The following is a 26,693-nucleotide window of genomic DNA, read 5'->3' on the forward strand; positions in this document are numbered from 1 at the left end:
TGCAGAAATCTGGAATGAAGTCCCTAAGAAGGTTGGATGGCGCTTTGTATGCCTCCTTCTGGCAACTCCTGCAGCCAAGCTGGTGCCAAAAGTATTGTTCCGCTTTCCTTTGGGCCATATCAGTGAGGCTGATCTTGTCATTTGGGCAGCTCAGGACCTCCATCCACACTGCCCAGGCTTGTGCACTGGGGAGGTCACTTCAGTGCTTCACCCCTGGAGGTGCACTCCATCGTCTCGCAAAACAGATGGGTGGCAACAAAAAATCTTAGTTTGGGGACTGGTGAGGTGGTACACAGGGCTGTGGACAGACAGCCAAACAAAAGACAGTGCACTCCAGTTATGAGTATTAAACCATTTAATTCTCAAACCACTCACATGCATAACATTTCTTTTACACAGTGTTAAAGAGGAAAATGCATTTGTTTTAAAATACAAACAGAATTTCAAGTATACATTTATAGAATTTTTCAGAGTCCTAACCCAGTTTCTAAGTTTCCATTCACATTGTTTTTAAAGCTGTTCAATGAGAGCTTTTAGTTTATTTATTTTTGCTAAACTGCTTTAAATAAGTTTGTACAAGTCTTTATCTTCACTGTTGTTTTACTCTCCCCACCACCACCACCACCACCACCACCAAAAGACACACTCACAGAATAATGACCATATTACCTCCCTTTTGTTTTCTTTCTCCATGTGCATGGAGATCAATGGGAGAATAAAGGATGCACCAAATGTGGGTTTGGGAAAATGCTAATAAAAAATAAATTGGGCTGTTCTGCTATCAATTATTGTCAAACAACTAGATCACATTTCTGCCTGTTGGAGAAGTGAAGTATGAATTCTGTTGCAATGCAATGCAATACAACCAAAAAAGAGCAGTTCAAGAGCTGCAACAGATATCTTGTGTGTTTCAGATTCACAGAGCAATAGTTTTAAAGGGTCGGCCAGGTGGTGGTTGATTAGTTTTTAAAGGGGGGGAGGGGACACATGATTAGGATATTTCTGTAACAAAAGAAGAGTTATACATTTAAAACTTTAGGAGTGGGGCGCAGCAGAAGAATCAAATTGGATAATTCACCAGTGACAGTGATCCATTCTGAGCTGCAGTTTGCTCAAGATTCCCACACATCCCACCAAAAGCCAGACCACAGAAAGTGGGCATGAGTGTCACCCTTTGAAATGCCACCAAGTATCTATCTGCGCTGCGCAATTCAGACAGATATCCTGTTGGTGCTCTCATTTGTGATGTGGCAACATGCACAACGCATAGCTATAATGCATGGGTTCAAGGTAGCAGCACAGCATCCCAAACCACCTGTACTTTACAGGCACTCTCATTTGGCATGAGTGGCATTCAAAAGGGTGGCACCCTAACCCATAACATCCAATACAGGGCCAGCTTTCAGTCTGTCTCAGCAAGAATCCACCCAAGAACAGGTTATTGAGGCAGAAGTTCAGGAAGAGAAACACGTGGAAAAGTTAAAACCTACAGAATTTCAATACAGTTTTGATCCCATGGCAGTTTAGTCCATCCCTCTTTAAAAGCTTAGGTTCTGTGGCTCAGCTGATCATTGAAAACCACAGCTTAGCTCATGAGAACAGTCAAAAATCTGCTAGCCCGCTTCACAAAAGCCACTGCATGCCAACGTTCTAGCTTTCACATTATTGAGTGGTGTGGATATGCTGAGACAGGAAAGGGTACACACAGTGCTTTTGCCTCTGGAGATGGAGGAGGCAGCAATGGCAGGCAAGGTTGACATCACCACTACCCATTGTCCATCCAAGACAACCCTCCTGCATGTAACAGGTAACAGCCACAAAGTTTAAAGTGCATATGGGAGGGACAGGAGGAAAGAAGTGAGGGTGCTCAAACAACCTACTTAAAGTGCCACACTACTTTTGAAAGCCGATTTGCAATAGATGCTGGAAAGACTTAGCTGAGCTGTAATACTTAGATGCATTTTTTAACAACACAGGTTTGTCTTTTCTTGTACTTGTCAGCAAAATGAAGCTGCGTATTTCACATCCAGGCCAGGGATTACTAGCATCACTAAAGGAGGGCTCCAACTTGCCCCCTGCACCTACCAGAACTTTGTCCCGCAATCTGTTTCGTAGGTCTCCAAGTGGCCCAGAAAACCATCCCTGTCAACAAGACTGCATGATAAGAAACATAATCTAGAGCTCACAAAGAGGAGCTTCTCTATAAAGACCCTCATTTATCTTGGGTATTGATTTTCCAAGAAGTTGCAGACTATTTTTCTGTAACCTACAATGTATAATCAGCTAATCTGAAAATGTAAGCTTTGTGTTAATATACTGGACCTAGAAGAACTGGCTTGCACACTGTTGGGTATGATAAAAATATCCTGGGATAACAGGAATCTGCCGACAACCAACAGTAAAAACCTATGAAAAACAATCCTGAAAACGTCATCTTTTTGACTAACCCCAAATTGCAAAACAGGACTGAGTGAGAAGGGTGAGGGGTGGAGAGACTGAGCGCACCCCCCCCCCTTTGGGTGGACTTTACGTTTAAACTCCACTGAATTCAATTTACAGAATGTAAATTGGAATTTTGTAATCTGAAATTTGTGCATCAGATTAGGTTGAACTCTAGGCGGTAAAAAGCATGACTGCAAGGCCAGCAGCTGAAAAGCAGGAACTTAGTTATGCATAGATCAAGTAATAGCACCAGAGAAAGAACTACAGAATTGCTGCTGACGTGTAGAGCGCTGATTATGAGCTCACTGAAAACATTCAAGAGTTTGTTGGGTGGAATTCAGCACTGCAATCTTCCAATCATACTGTCTGCACAGCATTGCAGTTTGCCAGGTGAAACAACCCCCCTCCTCTGTGTGCTGTTCTGGGAGCTCTCTCAACACCCCCAGCCAACTTGGGGGGGGGGGCAAGTGGTGGTGGTGGAAAGCCCTGTTGCACAAGTGGAAGTCTGGTTAGGTGAATCCTGCAAACATGCAGTTGCCACTCAAGCCAGGGCCTCCTCTGCTGTCCCATAATGTGGGGTAACAAGAACTTAAGACTTCACCATGTGGTACATTTTCTAATCCATCTTTATACATTAGCGGTTGGGATCTGTGTGTATAGAGAATACACTTATCGATACTACACATGGAGACAGGGAAAACAGGTGGAACTAGACACACAGGGCACTGTTTTCAACTGCAACTCTGAATTTGGTGGAACATCTAGCTCGACCCTGCTCTCAAACCTAGTTTGTCTCAGGGAGCTCATTGTTTAGGCAGAGAGACACCTTCTGCTTCCTGATATTTTGGGGGGTGGGGTAAGTACTCTGGAAAAAGAAAGAATGAAAAGTCTCTGCTGAACACACTGGCCCCAATACACTGGGATGTGCTCATTTGCAACCCTTCACATTAAGTCATTTAAACTTAATTGCCAGATTGATTTGTTACAAATCAGATGAGACCTTCAAATGCAATACAAAGCCTCACTGAATTTCAAAACTCACTTCTGTTAATCTACATACAACTGTACTCTTTAGTCTAAGTATCCCATAGGAAAAATATGTACCCAGTCATCACCAACTGCCATTATTAGTAGTTTAAATATTTTTAATTGGGTTTGAATCTCCTGGAGATATCCAACTAATCATTGTCTGGTGCAATTATCAGGTAATCACAAACAGAGAACTGCCCTCAATGCCTTCCAAGATATTGCAAACCATCCCATTCACAAGCTCTGTTCAGAAGGAATTAAAGTTTGGCAGCAGAAAACAACTACAAGAGGAACAGCAGAAACTTTTACTACAATAGTCGCTTTCTTGCAACTATTTTTCTAGCTGAATTGTACTTTGCACTTTATAAAATACTCTGGGCCACTTTGCTTTCTTGTCTCTATAACCTCAAATGCACAGCTACCTGAGCAAAATGTACCCTTAAGAGCTTGTTCACCCAATTAGATTCGTTTACTGAGCAAGCAAAAGATACAGGGGGTTTCAATGCAGAACGCGAGAAAACCACGAAATAGTCTCCATCCTCAGAGGCAAAACAGAAAGTTTCTGTTACACCAACCATTGCTGAAATATTCATTTTGGAGAAGAGACAACACTAGTGTTTACTTGCAACTAATGTCATGCTCCTGTTCTGATTTAACATCGTAATAACTAAATGAAAAGCAGACAATGACCAATATCTCTCTCTACAACACTAGTGCAGCCAGTTAAGTAGTGAATGAATCTTATAATCTATGGGGCACTTACATATTCAAAGCTGCACATTAATTTAGAAGGCAAAACTAAATTAGGAAATCACAGTAGGTTAAATAAATTATTATGCACACATATTGCAGCAGATTTTAAAAGCTTGCTATAGCTGCAACTGTGATATTTCAATGAGGTCACCAGTGGAACTGCGCGATAAATGTCCTCTTTTATTGGTTTTCGCATCAACGCCAACACTCTTTAAGTTAAAAGGTAAGGGTTAGCTAAGGACTTACTGCCATAAAGGAAGAAAGAATCAAAGTATGCTCGATTTCACTGCTGCCTAAAGGTGGGCGGTAACGTCTTTGTCCCTTGGGGGGACATGCACCTCCATTGTTCTGCTTCCCAATAAGAGAGGGCCAGGACAGGTTATGCTGAGATCCGCATGTTCTGTGCAAGAAAATTGCACTGCACTGATGAAGCAGGCAGGGCATTGCCAGACACGAGACAATTATGCAAGTTAAATAAATAAATACACAAATAAATACTAAATAAATGGCAGAATTACTTGCCAAGTGGTGTCCCATCTCTCCCCATTGTGCATGACACAATGAAGTTAAACTACTAAAGAAGGGCTCAGGGAATTACGCTGGAATTTGCTACTGGGGCTGTGCTGAAGAGGCCCCTTTTGGGAACTGTTTATACCAACAGCTTGAGGAAGCCCTGGAAGAGGAAAAATGAAGAGGTGCAGGGAAATATGTCTTGAGACAATGGCTAAAACAAACACCATTAGATGTACTGCGAGTTAAGTAAGGTTCAACTCCATTTTTGCAATTCTGGCAACATCTACAGGAGATAAAACAAGTGATTTAAGAAACCTTCAGCCAACAGTTAAATCTGAGCATGACAACTTCACAAAGCCATTGCATAGTAGTTTCAAAATACATCAGTGTTTTTTTTTCCAAATAGCACTACTGATATGAGTTGGCAAGCTCTGGAACTTGCCAGCAAATATGCGACCTTGGCTGTCTGACGAAAGACGGTCGAAGATCCAGCGTGGATGCCAGGAGCATACTAAAAGCTCAACACTTCATGGCACTTGGGTGACTTGAAGCATCCAAAGGAACACACATCTCAACCTCTGACTATTCCTCAAGGTCCCAGAAGCAGAATATTGAAGACACAGTCCATAGGACTTTCACCTCTCCGTTCCACATATGCCCGTGCCTCAAAACAGAATAAAAATGTAATTTCAAATGCTAGTAGTGCTTTAAACACCTTGTTCTAAAGTTGTAAAAACAACAATGTACATTATGCATTTTTCTCCAGGAGCACCATGAAGCAGAAAGTAGTTCTGTTCAGGAAACAAAACCCGAAGGGAACATGGAAGCTGCCTTAATCAGAATCACATTCACCATACCGTCTGCACCTATTTGCCTCAGCTCTCCAGGATTTCTATCCCAGCCCTGCCTGGAAATGCTGGGAATCTGGGACCTTCTGCCTTCAAGACAGATGCTTGACTCTCACGTTCTTCCACAGCACAGGATTCTCTGGCAAATTGGAATAATATTGAAGAACGAAATCATGGCAGGCCTATGGAACTATGGAACAGAATCCTCTATAAACATAAGTGAGAAGGAAAAATGGAGATGGGCACAAATCTATTCAAATTATGTCAAATGTTCTGAGAGGCCCATTAAAGCATTACACAAAACAAACAAGGCAGGAAGGAGTGCCGCGTCCTTATGGAGCGGGGGTCTGCCTTACACAGCAACATCTTAAGCAGGTCTTAGCCAGTGTCTAGAATCCACTGATAAATGCAGCAAGGGAAATGAAACAATAACCTTCCTTCCCCCTGCATCTGTAGCAGCTCAAATGGCCATGTCTGATCACTTTCTCACCCTGAAACTGTGTTTCATCAATTGTCCATCTGGAAGAAGCAGCTACAGTTAAGGTAGGGGACAAACATTTGGTTTACAACAGCCGTGGTATGCTACACCCATTACAAACTGACGTTCTATAGGAACATTCCCACTGCAGAAGGCAGCTGCAATGGGAATGGGGGAAGCTCTGGAGAGGATGCAAAAGAGAGAACTAATATGTAGTTACGACATGCTTATTCCCCCAGGGAGTCAGGGCAGTGGAGATGGGTCTTTCCTCAACCTCTCGTAACAACCTTATGAGGTAGGTAGGTTATGTGGAGAGAGTGTCTGGCCCAAGAGTCACCCTGAGAACTTCACAGCTGAGTTTTGTGACACCACACTGGCAATGAGAGGGCAGGCTGTGGGTGCTGAGGCCCACATTCACACAAAGCGGCCTTTGGGGAAACAAAACTTCTCCTCAGCCTGCATGGACAGAGACAGATCGTGCTCTTGGAATCTACCACCATTTGCTATCCTCTTGAACACAGAAACATCCATTTCCATGTCACATAGCAACTGCAGGGAATTAACATCAATCTCTGAATTGATCATGGCAATTATCCATGTGCCTGAGCAGGCAGTGAAATGATTATAGTACACAAAGTGTGATCCTATTATTTTACTTGCTGCATCAAACTGCTGAAATGGACCTTAAAGATCAGACTTCGTATGGACTGATTGTCAAAAGGTGCGCCTCAACAGAAATCTTATTTCCTGTAATTTCAGGCTGTTTCTGCTTTTACTTTTTGCAGATTTAGGATGCTGTCCAGAATTTGTTGCATAAGCACATAAGCACTTTAAGTAGATGGCAAATACTTCCGCAACCCCACACATGTAGAATCCCAGCTGGAATATGGTACATGGCAAAGAATCTGGCTACTCCTATAGAATCATCTCTGCCCTGCTTCTTCTGGCAGGGCGGGAGAGAAGGAGGAATGTATATTTCTTGTTCCCGTGGTTGTGACACGCTACTGCATGAACCTTGGCCTTGTAAGTGCTTCTTCCATCACGAACATACAAAACTCATAAAACGCAGTGATGTGCACTTGAGTACCCTGGAGAAAATTAAAGGATAGTTCTACCAATAGCTATTAACCAGTATAGCTAAGCAGAGGTCGTATACCAGTACAAGATGCTGAGGTCAAACAGCAGGGAATGGCACTTCCCTTCCTTCCTGTGAAAGCTGGGCCAGTTGGACTTTTGGTCTGATCCAGCTAGGCGCTTTTTATATTCTTATTCAGGAAAAAGTGCTGGTAGAGCCCACCAAGAGTTCCACCATTTCAAGAAGTGGAGCTTCTGTTTGCTTGTGTGTCTTTCCACCACTGTGACTTCCAGTTACATTCTCACTCTGACCACATTATGCAAGACTTCTGCCCAGGCCTCTTCACCCATCCCTCTTTTATCCATATTTTTTTTGCCAACTTGCTTCTTGTCCCCAAATTATAAATTTTTCAAACAAATTCAAAGATCAGTTCAGAGCAAACAGAAAATGTATGTAAAATAAAATTTACAACTATCGTATATTTTATTCCAAGCACAGGTCACATTTAAATGGTACAGGAGGTTTTTGTTTTCCTGTTTAGGAACAAAATAAAATTATGCTGCATATAACCTTTAGTGGCCTTTAATATCCAAGGCCAATGTTTTTTCTTCACTACCAGTATAACATGTTTGACAAATTTTCTTAACTGTGCTTTTATTTTAAAGAGCTAATCATATTCAAAATGAAAGCATAATGTTAAATAATGTACATAATTTAGTCTAATTTGCATAAAGTCATTTATTAGCATAAGTTTATAGGTGCAAGATTTCATTTTCTCAAGTGCAAACATACCAACTAGTCCCAACTATATTACTGATTTTCCTCTAACAGACTCATGATTCAGATATCTGATCCATAGCAGGTCCCTGAACTGCGTAACACTGATTCAACTATGTAGATATGACATTATCTCCCGGGAGTTATGCTGTAGCCACAATATGTAATATAAGAAACAATTTTCAAATAGACTAGATTTTAACCCAGGAATATTAAAGCAACTGGTTCCAGCCATTTTTTCAATAAAAGAATCCACAGTCTACCAAGTCACATACCAATCTGGAAGATTAATAGTTCCCTATTAATGGTACCCAATCAAACTTCGGGTCTTTCTATCCTTCCCAGCTATGACCCCAAAGCTTTTAAATTCCACTTAAACTAACTTGGTTTGTTTAATTGAATCAAACAGCTAAATTTTGTTCAACATGCATAGCTGGTACAATCTGGTACAATCTTGTGCCAAATCACAGACAGTAATTTTTTTTTTTTTTAAGAATGAGTTTAAGTTTTGCCTGGCCAGAACATAGAACCTGTTTGAATCTGGCAGATTCTGGGTTGTTGCTGTTTTTGACTGGGCACAGCAGTTCCATTGGTGTTATACTGAAACAGAGAATCTGCACATAAAAACAACAACCCCCAGCTAACAAGATAAATAATGTTTAAAAACTTAAAATTCTTGGCAATAATTATCTTTAAAATGTGTGCATACTACAAGTTCCTATTTGACAAAGAAGTCTGTGTTATTGAAAAACCCACACACTTGTCAATACTTTTGCTCTTTTCCTGCCATTCTTAAGGCTCACACAGGGTTTTTGGTATGCACACTGAGCTCTGCGCCAGCAAAGGCAGCTCTGTTCCCAGGAAAGTTCCATATGCAAAGAAAAAAGGGTTACCAACTGTTTTAGATAGCATTTTCCAAGATCAAAAAAATAAAGTTACCCCTGCTCATGGTGAAAGCTGGCCTAAGCACCCCTCATTCCTCAGGAACAACATAGCAACAACCAGGGCATCTTGCTATAAATAGAGACAGTTCTGCTGGCTGGCTTTTTATTTCATTTTCTGCTCCATAGTGCTACTTGCCTGCTTAAAGCCAAAAGAGGTAACTTATAAATGCAGCCCAGCTGTGGGCAGGGTTATTGCCTAGGAAAGAGATGTGGAATCTGTGGCCCACGATATTGGTCTCCATCAGCCCCAGTCAGCCTAGCCAGTTATCAGGGACCATGGGAACTGCAGTCCAACAATACCTGGAATACACCTGGCTGGCTACCAGCTTATTAAGGAGAGAGATTGAAAGTCACACGCAAAGCCAACAGATGTGTTCCGTATTTCTAACACACGTCAGCAAAGCTCTGTTTTGTCCCCATGTATAGTCAGTGGGGCTCTGTTGCCATTTCCAACCCAGAAACAGAGTGCAGAGTAAACCAGCTCCATGGACAGCCAACACAGCCTGGTGCTTTAATCCCCAGGTTAGAGACTGCTGCAAACAGCCATTCACTTTGCCGGACATGACTTTGAACAGTCAAGAAAGGCTGTGCAGCCTGGCACAGTGATTGACTCCCTCCACTCAGTTAACTGACTCTACATCTGTTCACCAACAATTGCTAGTTGCCGTCAGTGAACAAGCAAGCAGCAAATTGCACAACTGTTCTACACAATCTCTACCCCTCTTTTAACAAACTCTAGCATTTATTTAAAAGTAGAATTTACACAATTGCTCCACCTTCATGAGGAATTTATTTTACCATGTTTTCATTTCATGGTAATAACTTGAAGCTTGAAGCACCCAACACTGCACTAATATCCCGAATGGTCTGTAACTGCCACAGAAAGATATAACTGATCCTAACCACCTTTGTTTCTGTGGAGTAACTTGGAATATTTTAAAATTCATATTTAACAGGCATCGCCCTGTATATACTTGCTGTTTTAAGGATGTGTGCACACAAAGGGGGGATTAATCTGGATTAAGACCACTGTTACAATAAATCTTCAAGCCACTTTATGACAACACACAGAGAGGCACTGAAGTATAAACCCACCGCCACCTCTAAGGTATGCTGTGAAAAATGCATCTGACACTCCAAAGTAGTAAAGTACAAAATCCAAAGGTGCTTTAAGAAACAAAAATGGGCACGTATTTCCACTAGAAATTGCAGGAAAATTCTGAATGCTGGGAAAGTGCCAGTTATTTCAGTTTGTCTCATCTGATCAAACTCAGGGTTGTATCCAATGCTCAGCAAGCAGACCCCTCTTGCACAATGTGATGTTCCCTTCCTCTCCTCCCACTGTGCCCGCCCCCCCCCCCCAGATTCTGAGAGCGCATGGGGGGCTGCAGGGGAGAAGAGAGGAAGGGAAAGTTCAGCTCTGCAAGCGGAAATCTTTTGAGCTAGTGGAACTGGAATGCCGGAGACCACCATTGCAATCCAATCCCATATACGCTTAATCAGCAACCTCAACTAAGTTCAGTGATGCTTACTCAAAGGTAAGGACATAGAATTATAATCTACATTTCATATCATTGTTCTCAACTATACACATATTTGTTTCCCATTTCAGCAGTGATATGGTTCAGAATTACATCAAAGTCACTCTATTGCTTTTGGCAAGACAAAGACATAGCAGCACGCTCAGGGAGATAACTGCAATGTTTCACATTCTGAAGTTTATTATTACTTTATTATTACTGTTTTGCAAGCATAGAGCTATGAAATCGATCTTTCCCCTCTAGAGACAATTGCCAAAGGCAAGCAATCAAGTTTTCTTGGCCTTTTCTGGAACAGAAGTGGGGGAAACTGGCCGAATCCAGGTAATATTAGTTTTTACTAAGTCCCATGGAAAAGAATGAGACACATTATTCACTACAACTAAATTCTACCTGGATGTGGGCCATTAATTAATGAGGTATGAAGATATGAAAGCGTTTCACTTCACTTCCCCTTTGAATCACAGTTGAAATCCGTTTTGCAAGGGTAAAAACATGTAGCCGCACCAAACAGAAAAGCAGATTGCCAGCTCATCTGCATTTTAGAATCCAAACAAAAGCCTACATTTGCCTTCTCTGTGGCTGAGATCACAGTATAGTCATCCCTTAGTCTTCCTAAGGGCCCTGTGCCTGACTAGGCTAATGCTACTGATGGCATAGGTCATTAGCAGAGTCAAGGCTGAGGTTATAGTAGTGAGCATGGTAACTCTTGTGCTGTAGAAGCAATTGTTCTGCAGTAGAAAAGGTTGTTAAAGGGTTAGTATTGGCACATGGTTTTCTTTCAGTTATACGTAAGCCTCTCACTGACATTTGCTACTTTCTTTTGAAAATCACCAGTAATACACAGGAATGAATATTGCTACACAAAGCATGAAGATGCTTTGGGCAACAAAAGATTTGTTTGGGCAACAAAACCAGCTTTGCAAATGAGCCCACAAAATGTGTTATGCACCCACCAGCCCACACATACACATGTTAGGGCTGTATCCAACTAAGTTTTACTCAGAGTAAACCAACATAAAATAATGGGCCTAAGTTACTCATGTCTTTTAATTTCAATGGGTCTAGTCTGAGTAGGTCTAATACTGGCTACAACCCTTGGTCATTTGCAGTCTAGAAAGAAAAAGAACCAACTTCAGGAAAAAAGAACTGACTCAGGTCTCAGGTTCTGAATTCAGGGTATCCAGGCAAAAGGATAAAGTTGCAGGGTAGAGACAAGGAAGTGGGTGGGCTATTTTCTGTATGGCTGGAAGAGATTTTGTTATTTGCTCTGATCACCCTCATATCCAGCAGACTTTACCCTGAACCACCAAGCAAAGCCAAATTCTTATCCTAACTGGCTGGGAACCATCCTCTTTAGTCACCAATTGGCTCTGTCCTCTGGTCTACCAGCCACCTGTCCTTCCATCTCAGGTTCTGAACCTCGGACAACAAGGCTGATTAAAGCACCTGCCATTTTTTATACTCAATAACTGGAATCGAGGCCAGTTCCCTTACCTGGGACCTTCCCTTACCTGGCCATGGTGGCAGCTGTAGGTCTGGATCAGTACCGGATGACACAATGCCCCAGAGCATCTCTACATTAGGGCCCTGTGAGAAATTTACATGGCAGCTCCCAGACTCCACCACTCTTTTAAAGGGTGGCTAGGTTCCAAAGCACACCTCGGATTGGGCCCTGCTAGGGCCTGGCAGCTGTTCAAGGAGGGCATGTGCTTTTGTCAGGCCTGACTGGAATAATGCAAATCACAGCTGTTTGAATACATTCAAGTAATGTGTATGTTTTATTTGGGTGTACAATTTAAATGCATTTTTTCCTGCAGGATTTCTGTTTCTTTTCATTCTCATTTATTCTGCCACGCATCAAGAAAAAGAAGGTGACACACAGATAAAAGTGTACTATCAAGATCCTCTAGAATACTGGAGGAACTGCTCCTTCCTCTAGCTCCAAAATTATTAATGGAAACCACAAACAGGAATCTCTCTCTCACAGAATCAGGGCTAGAAACTTGCTCTTTGAGTATCAAAAATCTCAGGATTTTTTTGGCAACGATTACATTTTGCTAAGAGAGTATCTGAGAGCCAAACAGGTCTAGATCCCCTAAGTCCTTTGTACACATATGCACACACAAAATTATGATCCCTGGTTCTATTCCTTACAGTTGCTGTTTGGACATAATGCTAAATTGTGGCCTAGCGTTACAAGAATGAAATACAGAAAGCTTTGCGCTCCCATACTTCCTTCTCCCTCTCCTCCTTCAATGCAGCTAAAAGAAAACTAGAAGGTTCTGTTTTAGATAACCTGACCTTTTTCATAGCATCTAAAGTTTAAATTGTGATTAATCTTAACCATAGTTCACTGAAGCAATACAAAGTCATGGACTATGGTTTGAAGTCAGCCTGTATGAACAAGTCATAGTTAAGATTCATCAGTTTGTGTTCAGACAACAGGTCAACTTCCAAGCTAATCTGAAACAAAACAACTTGTGAACTCATTGTGGCTGCATCAAAAGATGGGTGGGAGAGAATGTGGGAACTCAAGGCTTATGCAGACTTTAACTCATAATACCAAATGAATATGTAGTGTTACATCTAAATGAGGTCAAGAACTATAGCTACAAGCAGTAAACCTCCCTTCAGTGAGATCTGGGCAAGAATATTGGCTCCTTCGCATGCAATTAGAAATGATTAATTTCTACAGTGGCAAGTTAAAAAAACACCTTTCACAAGCTTTATTTTTCTTCTAAAACTAAACCTAGGCTAAAATGTAAGAAGTGCTTATTGACTCTGGCCAGGCTAAACAGAGAGGAGTCTTACCAGCAAGCAGAGAATTGCTGCATGATGAACCTGGATTTCTTGGCTGCTCCTCAGTTCACAGTATCAGTACAGTTACAACTTGTTCAAGAAACTCACAGCTCCATGAATACCACATTCAATATTCCACTTCAACTCTTTGCCACCTAAACTTGGATGGATTTTGCTGCAATTCTGAGAAAATTCTTCTGTATAGCTATCACCTACACCATCACCAGCTCAGCAGATAAACTTCCCCATTATAACTATATATAACATATGTGTAGATAAATAAATGTATGCCTTACAGTTTGGTAATATTTTTAAAGTTCTATTTTTAAATGCTTAAAATCTTTGTATAAGTAACTAGAAATATTTTCCAATGCTCTTGAGTGTAATTTTACTCTTTTTGGTAAATTTGAAAGCTATAACTAAAGCAGCATATATATTTGTATCTCTCTATTACCCTCCCTGCTTCAGTCCAAATGAGAGAGTGTATGTGTGTGTGTGAGTTTGGGAGGGTCTCATCCAACTCTTTAAAGCTTTTATGAGTTGACCTTTATTGGTGGTTTCCTGTCTTCTGACCGCAAAGAGAAATTCATTCTACTCCCCACCTTACACCCTTGGTGCTGTGAGGTGGGGAATAGAAGGAATTTCTCAGTTAACACCAAACAATGAAAAAGGGGGGGGGTTAAACAAGTTTTCTGCTTTCATTCATTCTTTCAACCAAAACATGAATTAAGAAAATATCCTCATTTTTACAAGAAGGCCAATTATTAGTACAAAGCACAAGCTTGTTGACCACAAGGCCATCTCTCCCTTCCCATTATGATAGTGTGATTTCTCCCCTCCCCATTTTGATACCTTCCCCAATTAGCTTGCTTTTTCATCTTATCAGCTATTTTCTTGAGATCCACATCATCTGCTTGGCATGATACCAGCTTTTTTTTTGTACATCGATACAACGCAACACTAAAGCAGAGCTTGAACTGCTGCTTATTTTGCAAGTCTCAAACAAAAGTTCAAGAGATTTGCCCTCTCATGCCTGCATCCTTACACTAACAAGCAATATATTAGGAAAGATGAGGCAAGTGCATATTTGCTGGGTTTGGCAGCGGCACTGTTATCTTCCCAGTAAACTCATGTGAAAAATACTACAAAGGCTCAAGGAAGAGCTATCACTGCTTGTAGAAAACTGGAAAGTGAGCTTTCTGAATTATTACTAATGCATATTTTTTGCATTTTTAATATAAAAATACCAAATAGAGAACCATTCTTAGACAGTCAAGCCATAATCCCCTCCAATGGCATTTGATTATTTTGATATACAAATATTGCTGTTATATTAGAAGGGAGGCAAAAGATGACCTTTGAGGCAAAGCCGCTATTTAAACAATTATTCATGACAGGAAACCTCATCCTACCTTTTCAGTCTTTGCAGAGCCCAGAAATTGAGCAAGAATTGCAAAGTGTTCTGCATTATCCACATTTCACAACTGAAAATATCTCCCACCAAACATGGCAAAGCTTCACAGCTACTACCGTCTTTTTCGGTAGCTTACTTAATTAAATATTGTGTCACCTCTAAAATACTGATCAAAAGAGACTTGCCTCATCACATACAGGCAAGACCACACACCTAGAATGGGCAAGCCAAGACACAAAACAGAAAGCCCTTAAGTAATGGGTCAATTTTAAAAAGACACGCCAAAATAAAATGAGATAAAATACACTCAGACAAGTTAGCTTCTACCAGGACAACCATTCTTCTCAAAAATAATTACCTGGAAGATTATTTTGTGAGGGGGAGGGGGAAAGAGAGAGGGAGAACTAATTATTTGTCCCCATCACTTCTTCAGTGGCACAACTACTGTGATGAATAGAGATATTGGTGCTCTGCACTCACCACAGCTAGACCTCTACAGCCCACAGGACCACAGGGTCTGATGACAAGAAAATGAAAAAGCTGTCATTCCTTGATCACTATTGGATATTTTTTTTTAAAAAAAGCTTCTCCCCATCCAAAAAAAAGCTGTCAATCCCTGAATCGGAGGTTAGTTGACCCAGTTTTTGTCTCGTCCCCTCAAAAGGAGATGAGGAAAAGGAGGTGAGCTTTTAGCACTTTGTTTTCATATCATTTCTATTTTGGCAACATCTTGGGAGCTTCTTTGTCCAGCGGCGACATTGCACAAATGAGAACTCAAGCTCACCATCTCAAGGGGATTTGCTCACGGACTGAGAGGATCCCTCTCACCCATTCTGCATTCCTCTTCAGTCTGGCCCAGTGGTGGACACAGATCCCTGTGCTGTCTCCCCCGCCATATTGGCTTCTTCCCGAAGAGGAGATTCCTCCTCCGCCTGCCCTCTTGACGTAACTGTGGTCTCTGGGGAGATGCTGTGCGGCCCCTCCAGAGGCATGCAGCCAGGATGATTCTTACGAAAGTGCTGGTTGAGGATGGCCTGGAAGGGGAAGCTCTTCCCGCAGACATGGCAGTGAAAGGGTTTGTTTCCCGTGTGTTTGCGGATATGGTACTCCAACTGATCCTTGCGAGTATACTTTTTGCCGCACATACGGCAAACAAAGGGTGTGATGCCCATGTGGAGCCGCATGTGCCGGTCCAGGCTACCCTTCTGATTGAAGGATTTGGCGCAATAGATGCAAGTGAGACGCGGGTTGTAGCGAAACCACCTCTCAGATACTTCCTGTTCACGGAGATATTCAACATAGCCACTCACTCCAACTATAGCAGACTCCTCCACCTAGAGAGAAATATTACAGACAAGCAGTAAAGATAATGAGCTAGTTTGTATGTGGGAAGAGGGTTGTTTTTCTCTTCTGAAGAGATGGCAGTAAGTTTCTTTGGATCTAAAGTTTCTTTGGACCTAAAGATAACAAGAGTGATTGTGTGGTGTGGGGGCTACAGTGTGGGGCTTAAAACTAGGAAAACCCATGTTCAAATTCCCTCTCAGGGCCAAAATACATACGACTCAGGCAAGTACAGTTGTGCAGTGGCGTAGCATGGGTTGTCAGCACCCGGGGCAAGGCAAGTAATTTGCGCCCCCTAACCCGTGGATTTGCGCCCCCTAACCCGTGGATTTGCGCCCCCTAACTCTAACCCCCAGATGTTGCGCCCGGTGCGGCCGGCCCCCCCTGCACCCCCCACGCTACGCCACTGCAGTTGTGTCTTCACCTGCCCGCCCCATTACTATCTATTTACTTAATGAGATTGATATGCACTGCTTATTTAAAATATTTAGGTGGTTTACATAAAACAATATAAAGCGTTACTTAAAAATAGCTATAAGAACAGCCATAAGAACAATCAATATATAGATAAAATCAATAGATTTAAAAAATAAATGTATATCATTTGTTCCTTTCCTATCTCTCAAACCCTCATTATTTGCAGAGATAACAAATCTTCTTCTCGAAGGCAACAATGGGGTTATGGAAGAGATAAGTTGTTCCCATTCTTAGACCATCTACATTTTGTTCAATAAGCAAATTCAGGCTGGAAGTCAAAAGAGCTGTACAGAATGATGGATCTATATGAACAAGGCATAGGTCCCCTTTGGACTACAGCAATACACTCTACATGGAGCTACCTTTGAAGGTGACTTGGAAACTACAATTAATTCCGAATGTAGCTGCCAGACTGCTGACTAGGAGCGGCCGCCAGGACTATATAACACTGGTCCTAAAAGACCTACATTGGCTCCCAATACATTTCGATGTGTTGGTGTTGGTTAACGCAGTGATGGCCAAACTTGGCCCTCCAGCTGTTTTGGGACTACAACTCCCATCATCCCTTGCTAACAGGACCAGTGGTCAGGGATGATGGGAACTGTAGTCCCAGACCAGCTGGAGGGCCAGGTTTGGCCATCACGGTCTTAATAGCTTCAGCCCTGTATACCTGAAGGAGCGTCTTTGTCCCCATTGTTCAGCCTGGACACTGAGGTCTAGCTTTGAGGTACCCTCATTGTGAGCAGTGAAGTTAAAGGGAACCAGGCAGAGGGCCTTCTTGGTAGTGGTGCCAACCCTGTGGATGCCCTCTCATCAGATGTTAAAAAGATAAAGAACCACACAATTTTTAGAAGACATCTGAAGGCAGCCCTGTATAGGGAAGTTTTAATGTGTTTTTGGTTTTGTTTTATTATGCTTTTATTTTTGTTGGAAGCAGCCCAGAGTGGCTGGGGCAACCCAGTCAGTTGGGAGGGGTATAACAACAACAAACAACAACAACAACAAACATTACCACACTATTTGGAAAACCTCTAACAATGTGAAGGCAGCATGGGAAGGGGGCCTTGGGACTGTAATTCCACAAGAAAGGTGGAATGATATGTGGAATAACTAACCAATAGGAGTCTATATTAGTATACCACTGGCATTTGACTCTGGGGAAAATGCATTACATAAACAACACTCTGTCACTAATGTGTTGGAGGGGATGTGTAACACCAACATTCTGTCTTCCACCTATGGTTGCAAAACTACAAACAGAGGTTCTTCCACAGGACTCCCACTGATGAGATTTGCCAGCTGAATCCAGATTTATATTAATATATTTTACGCGTAAGTAGATGCAGCTGCAATAATGGCATTCATTTCTTCCATTGTTGATTCCATCTCCATTTTATTCCTATTTTATAGCTGTCTTCTTCTGTAATTTTCTAGAATGCTGTTCCGCTCATTTCTTGTAAAGTGTCATATTCATGGATAGTGCTATACAAACAGGAACTCAATAAAATGTAGTGTTCATCATTTCTTTGCTTTATGAGTCTACTGAGCATACTTTTTACTTTTAGTGCAGGATTCCTTCTCTGATTCCCCTTTATTCTTTTTTTATATAATAATTTTTTTATAAAGTTTTCTTTACAATTTCAAATAAACATTTTATAAACTTTAAAATATCCAATGACTTCCCTTCTTCTTTCCATGGTTCATTTTACATATCATACATTATTGCATATTTTACTATAACCATTCAAATTAGTTTTTCACTTTTACATCCATCAAAAATTATTTACTCTGTTGAATTTATCTTAATGCTGCCAGCGTTTTCAGCTGTATAAAATTATTTTCCATATATTCAATAAATGTTTTCCAGTCTTCTTTAAAAGTATGTTCTTGCTCTCTTATTCTCTATGTTAAATCTGCAAGTTGTGCATATTCTGTCAACTTAAGTTGTCAATCCTCTTTAGTTAGGACCTCACTCACTTTCCATTTTAGGGCTAACCAAACACGGGCTGCAGTTTTTGCATACATAAATAACCTTTTCTGACACCTGGGAATTTCAGTCTGGATTATACCCAACATAAAGGACTCTGGTTTTTTTGGGAAAGTAATTTTGAACATTTTTTTACATGTCCGCCACATGTGAAGGAAGGTTCCCTCCACACTTTACACTTCCAACACTTATCTGATTCTGTTTATAAATCTAAGCCAACCTAAAGGTAAAAGGTAAAGGTACCCCTGCCCGTACGGGCCAGTCTTGACAGACTCTGGGGTTGTGCGCCCATCTCACTCAAGAGGCCGGGGGCCAGCGCTGTCCGGAGACACTTCCGGGTCACGTGGCCAGCGTGACAAAGCTGCATCTGGCGAGCCAGAGCCGCACACGGAAACGCCGTTTACCTTCCCGCTGGTAAGCGGTCCCTATTTATCTACTTGCACCCGGAGGTGCTTTCGAACTGCTAGGTTGGCAGGCGCTGGGACCGAGCAGTGGGAGCGCACCCCGCCGCAGGGATTCGAACCGCCGACCTTTCGATCGGCAAGTCCTAGGCGCTGAGGCTTTAACCCACAGCGCCACCTGCGTCCCTAAGCCTACCTACTCAGAGTTCAGTACCATCTATGAATCATTTTCAAATAATTCTCTTTCAATGAATAGCATGCTGTAAATTTCAGGTCACTTTGCCAGAGTTTCTCCCAGAGGTTAGGATCTATATTGTGTCCTATATCTATTGCCCAGTGTGTCATTGAAGCTTTAACTAGCTCGTCTTTTGTTTCCCATTCATAGACATTTTAGACAAAAGTTTATCCTTATTTTGCAAGAGTTCTTTTTCAAATTGTGAGCTTCGGTCAAAAAATAAACGATTTCTATCTGATTTAAACATATAATGTAGCTGGTGATCCATAACTTGACTCCTTAGGTTTCCATTGGTTCAGCTTGGGTCCCCTCCCTCATAAAATCCAGCAGTTCCCTGTAAGTCACCCATTGTCTGTCCATATTAACTCTCTTAATTGAGATTGTCTCAATGGGAGATAGCCATAACCGTGTTTTGCTTTCCAGCAGATTTTTATACTTCTCCCAAACTCTATCCAGATTCTTCCTAAGAATGTGGTTCATAAAACTCTTATAGATTTTAGCCTTCCCATACCAGAGACATGCATGCCAGCCAAATTTTAAATCCTGACCCTCTCAATCTAAGATGTCTGCATGGTCCAATATAATCCATTTTTTTAGCCAACACATACAAGCTGCCTCATAATACATTTGAAAGTCTGGCAGAGCAAAGCCTCCTTTTTCTTTTATATTTATCATAATTTTATGCTTAATTCTTGGCTTTCCCCCCTGCCAGAGATATCTTCTTTCCATTATTTGAAGCATCTTAAATTATTTACAATTGGGATTTGATTGAAATAAAAACAGAATCTTAGGCAATAAATTCATTTTAATGGCTGAAATTCTACCTAACAGGGACAGTTCCATTCTCCTCCATATCTCCAACTCTTTCTTAACCCCTTTCCACAATTTAATATAATTATTTTCAAAAGGTTGTTCTAGTGTCAGCACCACATCATCAGCAAATGACCATGAAATATTATCGAAGGTTTTCTCCGCGTCTAGAAAGATTAACGCAGCCTGTTTTTCATTTCTTACTTCCAAATACTCTATTAAATTAATTACATTTCTTATATTCTTTCATTTGTTGGCCTGGTAAAACCCCGGCCTGGTCTCTGTCGACTGTCTCAGCATCCTTTTCAATCTATTAGCTAAAATTGTAGCATACAGTTTATAGTCACAGTTCAATAATGAAATAGACCTGTAGTTCTTGGTCTTTGTTAAGTCACTGTTTTGTTTGGGGATCAAAGTAATGAATGCATCCTTCCATGAAACTGGAAACCTCTTTCCCTCCCCACTGTGTCATGTCTTTCAGACTATGCTTTCAAGAAGGGTGCTGTATGTCCATTCCCCAGCCCTCCACTACAAAGTGCCTGTCTATAGACAGTCTATATCAGGAGTGGCCAAACTTGGTCCTCCAGCTATTTTGGGACTACAACTCCCATCATCCCTAGCTAACAGGACCAGTGGTCAGGGATGATGGGAGTTGTAGTCCCAAAACAGCTGGAGGACCAAGTTTGACCATGCCTGATCTATATGAATAACTGCAGCAGTAAAGCCCAAGTTAGGGATACCTACCTGGGAATTGGGTTGTTTGGGTTCATCCACCCGCCATGGAGATTCACTTTTTGACCTGTACCGCTCATTTACAGTAACCACACTACCAGAAGGGCTAAATCTGCAAATGGAAATAGAGATTGATGGATAGTTGGGCAATATTATGATACTTTGAACAAAGACATGGGAAGAATCAGAACTTCTGCTCGATAATATTAGTCAATAACATTAGGAGTGGGGCAGCTGGGACTGGACAAAATGTGAGATGTGTGTGTGTGTGTGTGTGTGTGTGTGTGTACTAACATTGATTTGGCAGCAATGAAATCTTTAAAGGCAGCCCAGCAACTTAGAGATGGACTGAGGAGCAGCTTAGCTTCCTGGGGAAAGGAAATATGTTAGGGTGACTAAACAAGATGAACAGTGTCACAAGCCTATTCACTCATGCAGAAGTTCAGACAGTGGATCTTATTAGGCATATTTCTGTCCAAGCCAGAAATATTCCTCAAACTTCAGTTTATGGAACATTTATAGACTGGGGAGTGGGCTTGCCAGCAAGTGATGGCTGGTTGCACCTACCAAGTGATACCCAGCTTCCCCAAAAGCCTTTGTAAGGAGCAGCTGCCAAAAGAACTTTGAGGAGGTTTCTGAGCATTTGAGTTCATGTTTGGGGGATGAGTTGTTAGGTATTAATGCCAGTAGCCTGGGGGCTACTTTGGGATACTGCTAGCTGACCTACTGCTAAACTTAATATTTGTTTATTTTTGACATATTTTTGACAATATCGTTGACTTTTTAGTTTTATGTTGAAGTGACATTAGCTTTATTATTGATCATGGTTATTGTATTACTGCATTTTTACAGCTTGTTTTATATAAACTGCTTTGAGCACATTTGTATTTGTAGAAAATGCAGTATATAAATAAAATGACTACAACTATGAGTAAGCTTTTCACAACTAGTTGATGTACATTCTACCATTTATAAGCAGCAGCACTCCCATCTGTCAAAGAATTAAGAATAATTTAACTTGGCATTACAGTCATACCTCGGGTTGAAGTAGCTTCGGGGATGAATATTTTCAGGTTGCACTCCGCGGAGACCCGGAAGTAACGGAGCGCGTTACTTCCGGAATTCGCCGCTTGTGCATGCGCAGACGCTCAAAATGATGTCACGCGCATGCGTGGAAGCGGTGAAACGCGACTTATGTTTACTTCAGGATGCAAACGGGGCTCTGGAACGGATCCTGTTTGTATCCAGAGGTACGACTGTACCTTTGTTTTACATACTGCTATGCCTGATGCATGAACCTGTGACCACCTCCTCAACCAGAAGAGCCAGAAATGCTCTCTCAGTACTAATATTTTTTTTCCAAGTAGCAACATTATACCAACAAAAAGGGTCAAATCAGTCATCCTGCTAAACCACAGTAAAGAAACTTCATTATGGAAAATTCACCATGAGGTCAGAATAGACAGACCATGTTTTGAAGATCATGGCTTGGTGTGATGACCACACGGTCATTGCTCTGCCTTCAGAGGTCATTGTGCCTAGAGATGGGAGAACTGGGAAAATGTAAAAAAGAAAGCAGGCAAGCAGCTTGAATCTGTTTGGAATGGACTGGGATGATGGCTGAAATGAACCAAAGAGGTGTTGTGTTCTCAGTGACTGATTCACAACTATGGAATTCCTCTCCCTTAGTGATCTATGCCAGCCCTGTGCAACCTTTTTGACTAGGATTAAGGGGGCCGAGGTTTTCAGCATATTTTATGCTTTGAAGCTGCTCAAGTGCGTTCTGGATGCAAGTGCTACAAAAATTACTGTTATCATCTCTTGAGCCTTCAGCGTGTGGCAGGCTATATACAAGTTAAATGGTAAAGTGGAATCAACCATTAGTTTAGATAAAATACAGTGAATAGATAAATAAATACCAGTGCTGGGCAGGCAGCTATGAGACTACTGAAAAACACAGTAAACTTGGTGTAGAAGGTATTAAACTCATACCACAGAAACCACTTCTGAGAAAGGGTTAGTGATCTTGTGTATGTTAGGGACTTTTCTAGAAATTTCTAATATGAAGAAGATATGCCTTTCACAGCTTCTGATCCCCCCTCCCCTGCTACAAAAGCTGAGCAGATCTCTGCCTGGGGAAGATAAAGTCCCACTCTAGAGCTTATGTGAAATAATACTGACTGTCCAGATCACCATTTATGCACTTTCTGCTGTTAATCCTCTACAAACTGCAACTTTCATATGTCCTTTTAATCATGCCCCATCTTCTATGACTTTTTTAGACAGCAAGCTCTAGACAGTGAGAATCATGGTGCTTGTAGATTCTGTACAATGCCCAGAACACTCTTGGAAGCAAATCAGTTTTTAACAACAGAAAGTCTCACCTGTCAATCTCTGTGCTGGTGGGCCTGGCCACTTTTGCTCCTGATGAGCCTAATGTGTAACTTTCCTGTCCCATTGATCCATGGCCTGTGGTATCAATCACCATGGCAGTGACCTCCTCAGCACTGCTCCCATCTTCTCCAGATGGCTGGTTTTCTGTCCCCAGCCACTCCTCCAGGTTCTCCGTTTTGATTCGTACTGCTCCAAGAACTTTGACGTCATCGTCACCCTGCCCACCATGGTCTGCCACTCCCGTCTCCACATACCACTGACCTGCCCTATTAATCCTCAGTATGGGCTCCCTGCTCTCCACATCTGAGCTCTGCTCAATTATCTGAGGGCTTGTAGACTCCTCAGGAGGACTAAGTTCCCGAATGTCCAGCACAGTGCTGACCTGGCCCATGCGGCTTCCTTTCGGGGTGCTGTGGTGTGGACTCAGAGAGCGATTCAGAGATGGGGAAGCCCGGTGAGATTCTGGAGGCCTTTCTTGATGCTTTGCCCTTGTTTGGCTCAATTCTGCTTCAACACCGGCTACGTTAATTTTGAAATGAATGCCCTCCAAGATCTGTGTGCACTTGTCTATAACATGTTGCATCTGCAGGAAACTAGCTGCAGTCAGGTAGCTTATGATATCAGCCAACTGGAGGCATATCCGGCCCGTGTAGCAAAAAGAGAGGAGTTGTTCAAAAACAGTGGGATTTTTGATGACAGAGATGGAAACCGTACTCATCTCGTTGAGCGACATGTGGTCCCGGAAGTAAGGTGAACTGGCAGCCAGTACTACTTTGTGTGCCCTGAATGCTTGGCCCTGCACATTGACTACAATGTCACATAGCCGGCCCTGCATGCGCAGCTGGTTGAGGTGGCTCAGGACAGAATTGCTGAAGTCAGGAATCTCCAGCTGAATGTTTCCACTTTTCTCCATGTCGGCTCCAGTTGCAGGTGGAGCAACCCTAACAACAACAAAATGGCACCACAGGAAGCATTAGAAAATATTTCTCTTTATGCCTGCTTCTCATACTACGCAAGGAAGACAAGAGTGTCCATAAATAGTTCTCAGACAATGAATTTGCACACACTTTCAGATATGATTGTGTTTCACAAGAGGATAAAATACAAGTGTTCTTTTAAAGAACGTATTGCTCAAAATTAGTTGCTTACACAACCATATTTAGAGGGGTTAAGAAAAGCAGTCAAGGTTGGCCTCCATTGTACATAACATTATACATAGTCTAAACTTTCTCCCTTGGGTATTCATCTTAATACCATAAAGAACAGCATCAGTTAACAATAAGAGAAGAAATAAGTGTTTTGAAGCCTTTTAAAAGTTGTAGCAATAAATGTTTGGGACCAATTTACAAAGTGCTCAAAGGGCAAATCATGAATTTGTGCACTATTTTTAGAGATACCAACACAGCTTTGGACTTCTGCCATTCTTTCTGTTGCTAAGAACAGATTTCTGATGGGAAGGTCATGGAGACCACACAAAAGCAACTATGGCAGAATGATTAGGAATACACATCTTAACTACACAGAGGAATCAGCATACCAAGCTTTAGGACAAGCATGGCCAAACTTGGCTCTCCAGCTGTTTTGGGACTACAATTCCCATCATCCCTGACCACTGGTCCTGTTAGCTAGGGATGATGGGAGTTGTAGTCCCAAAACAGCTGGAGGGCCAAGTTTGTCCCTGCCTGCTTTAGGAACATCAGTGATCTGAAATCACACCCTGTGTTACAGCTGGGGTTTTCTGTAGCTACCTAACTGGATAGATCTGCTGCCGCCTATACTTATGAATGAAAACAGATGCTTCCTGAAGCAGTACCCCAGAGAGTGGGGTGGGTTTGGGATTCACTTCTAAGTGATGCAAAGATTTACTGTATAGATCTGGAGGCAGCTTGTGCTGATAGAGCATTGTGGGTATGACAGTGGGCTGTAACAACGAGGCTAGGGGCTTTGAAAAGAACCCTTTCATTCATCTGCTGCTTTTGACAGGGTATGCCATCTATCCTCCTGCTTTGTGATAACAGTACCCTACCACAACAGTATTGTGAATACGTAGGACTATTTTTTTCAGACTGGGAACTCATCTTAAATTTTCAGGAGACCCACTTTTAGTCTACTGTATATGTTTGTTTTTCTCCTTTTCTGTAAATGGAGAGTAGAGGCAAAGATAGCCAGGCTGCTATACTGTCAACTGAAAAGGAATATGGCAGATTCGGCTTGTAACAGCAGGGTTATGAAAAGAAAATCTGCATCAATTTAAATTCCTTCTTCTATGCAATGATTAAACACAGAAAACACACCTTTTGAGGTGGGAGAGGTTGTGAAGCCATTCATATTGTACAGGGGTGTCCACTCCAGTTGAAGACCAATGAATCTGGCTGACGTGGGATACTCAAAAGGTGGTTAATTCTGAATGATGCTGCCCAAACATAAGGGGCAGATATTATTTTGGATCCCATATCTTCTATAGTCTTTGTAACTGGGCCTTTAGACATTCATAATTTGAGGTGATAACAAACGCTTTAGCATTTCATTCTTAGGGGGAGTACTCATTTGCTGTGTTTTAGTTTAATCTATCACTTCAATCACACTCCTTAAAGGCAAGGAATTTCCTTGACAGTTTCAGAGCATGCCTTGGATAAAAAACAAGTTTGGATAATGGTAATCTAGAGAGTCCACCTTAGGTAAATGACTGGACACCACAGCTCCAAAATACATTTAAGTGGGCACAAAAGTCAACATTATTTGCATACTCCCTGCACAGACTATCCCTTTCTTGTATGAACTAAGAAAACAGAAGGGAAGCAATAGAAACAAGATACCCCAAATCATTAGAATGGAATAAAGTATAGTTGTCCAAGAGAAAAAACAACAACCTTTAATAGGATACAAAAGCTAGGAGATACATTCGCAACACAGTAGCAATGACAGTTTTAATGACGGTGGTCCTCTGCTTCTGCGTTCAGGCTTCACCCCTCCCACTCCTTGTCCCAAATGCCCTCACCCACGCAGGAAGCGCAGCCCCCTGGGCAGGACCTTTCAGCATGCCAAAGCCCTCGACACGCGAGAACATTACAAAGCAGCTAGGGAGAGACGAGGGGCAATTAAAAACCATGAGTCGAGAGAGAGCGAAATAAATGAATATTGACATTCCTTCCCTGGTTGGAGGCGGTGGAATAAGGAAAAAGAGGGTGGGGGTCGCCCGACCTTTTAGCCAGAAACAGTTCAAAGGAGGAGCAAGCTGAGTTGCTAAGAGACAGGGGAGGGCTACGAATTGGGGTCCGGCAGGGAGACCCCTCATTCCAGGAGCAGGTTAGGCCATCCCGGGGGGGGGGCCTCCTGAGGGTCCACCTGAGAGGCTTGGGGGGGCGGGGGGAAGAAAAGAGAAGCTGCCGCTCTCCAGACCTCCTTTCCTTTCCCGAGGGGACCGAAATATACCGTCTACGTACCTCCAGGGGTGGGGGGCGGGGGGTGGGACGAGCCCGAACACCCTTCCGGAAGCGAAACCCCCCAGACGGGCAACGCCCCGGAAGGACATCCCCCTTTCCCCGACGTTTGTTCTGATTGACTAGCTTTCCTCCGGGCTTCTCGTCAGGCAGCCCCGCCCAGAGGCGCGAGCCCGCCATGGGGAGGGGGCCCGGGGGCGGCGCCGGATTGGTGGGGGGACTTGGGGAGGCGGGACCGAGATCTTTTCCTCTTCGCCCCTGGG

At 42.3% G+C, this 26,693-nt stretch overlaps 1 protein-coding gene across 2 annotated transcripts; it reads right to left on the reverse strand.

Moving 5' to 3' along the window:
• Window positions 1-337: 337 nt before the first annotated feature.
• ZBTB37 (zinc finger and BTB domain containing 37) lies at window positions 338-26,564 on the reverse strand. 2 transcript variants are annotated; one of them, XM_083743900.1, is made up of 4 exons: window positions 26,434-26,564; window positions 22,981-23,931; window positions 20,609-20,708; window positions 338-15,947 (listed from the first exon to the last, which is right to left on the reverse strand). In XM_083743900.1, the coding sequence occupies exons 1-4, from the start codon at window positions 26,520-26,522 to the stop codon at window positions 15,459-15,461; spliced, it is 1,629 nt and encodes a 542-aa protein (XP_083600026.1). In that variant the 5' UTR covers window positions 26,523-26,564; the 3' UTR covers window positions 338-15,458. The 2 variants fall into 2 exon arrangements, with proteins under 2 accessions (XP_083600026.1, XP_083600027.1); XM_083743901.1 differs by having other exon boundaries at window positions 25,285-26,540.
• Window positions 26,565-26,693: the final 129 nt, after the last annotated feature.

Source organism: Podarcis gaigeae (genome assembly GCF_964106915.1).
Source record: "Podarcis gaigeae genome assembly, chromosome: 6".
Classification (NCBI taxonomy): Eukaryota; Metazoa; Chordata; class Lepidosauria; order Squamata; family Lacertidae; genus Podarcis; species Podarcis gaigeae.

What these genes read in the sequence shown, in the direction of transcription:
- ZBTB37 (XM_083743900.1), bottom strand. Translation starts at nt 26,522, where the DNA reads ATGTCCTTCCGGGGCGTTGCCCGTCTGGGGGGTTTCGCTTCCGGAAGG. An exon ending in ACCAGCACAGAGATTGACAG is followed by an intron (nt 20,709 to 22,980) that starts GTGAGACTTTCT and finishes TTCCATTTGCAG; the next exon opens with ATTTAGCCCTTCTGGTAGTG. An exon ending in CCAAACAACCCAATTCCCAG is followed by an intron (nt 15,948 to 20,608) that starts GTAGGTATCCCT and finishes ATTTCTCTCTAG; the next exon opens with GTGGAGGAGTCTGCTATAGT.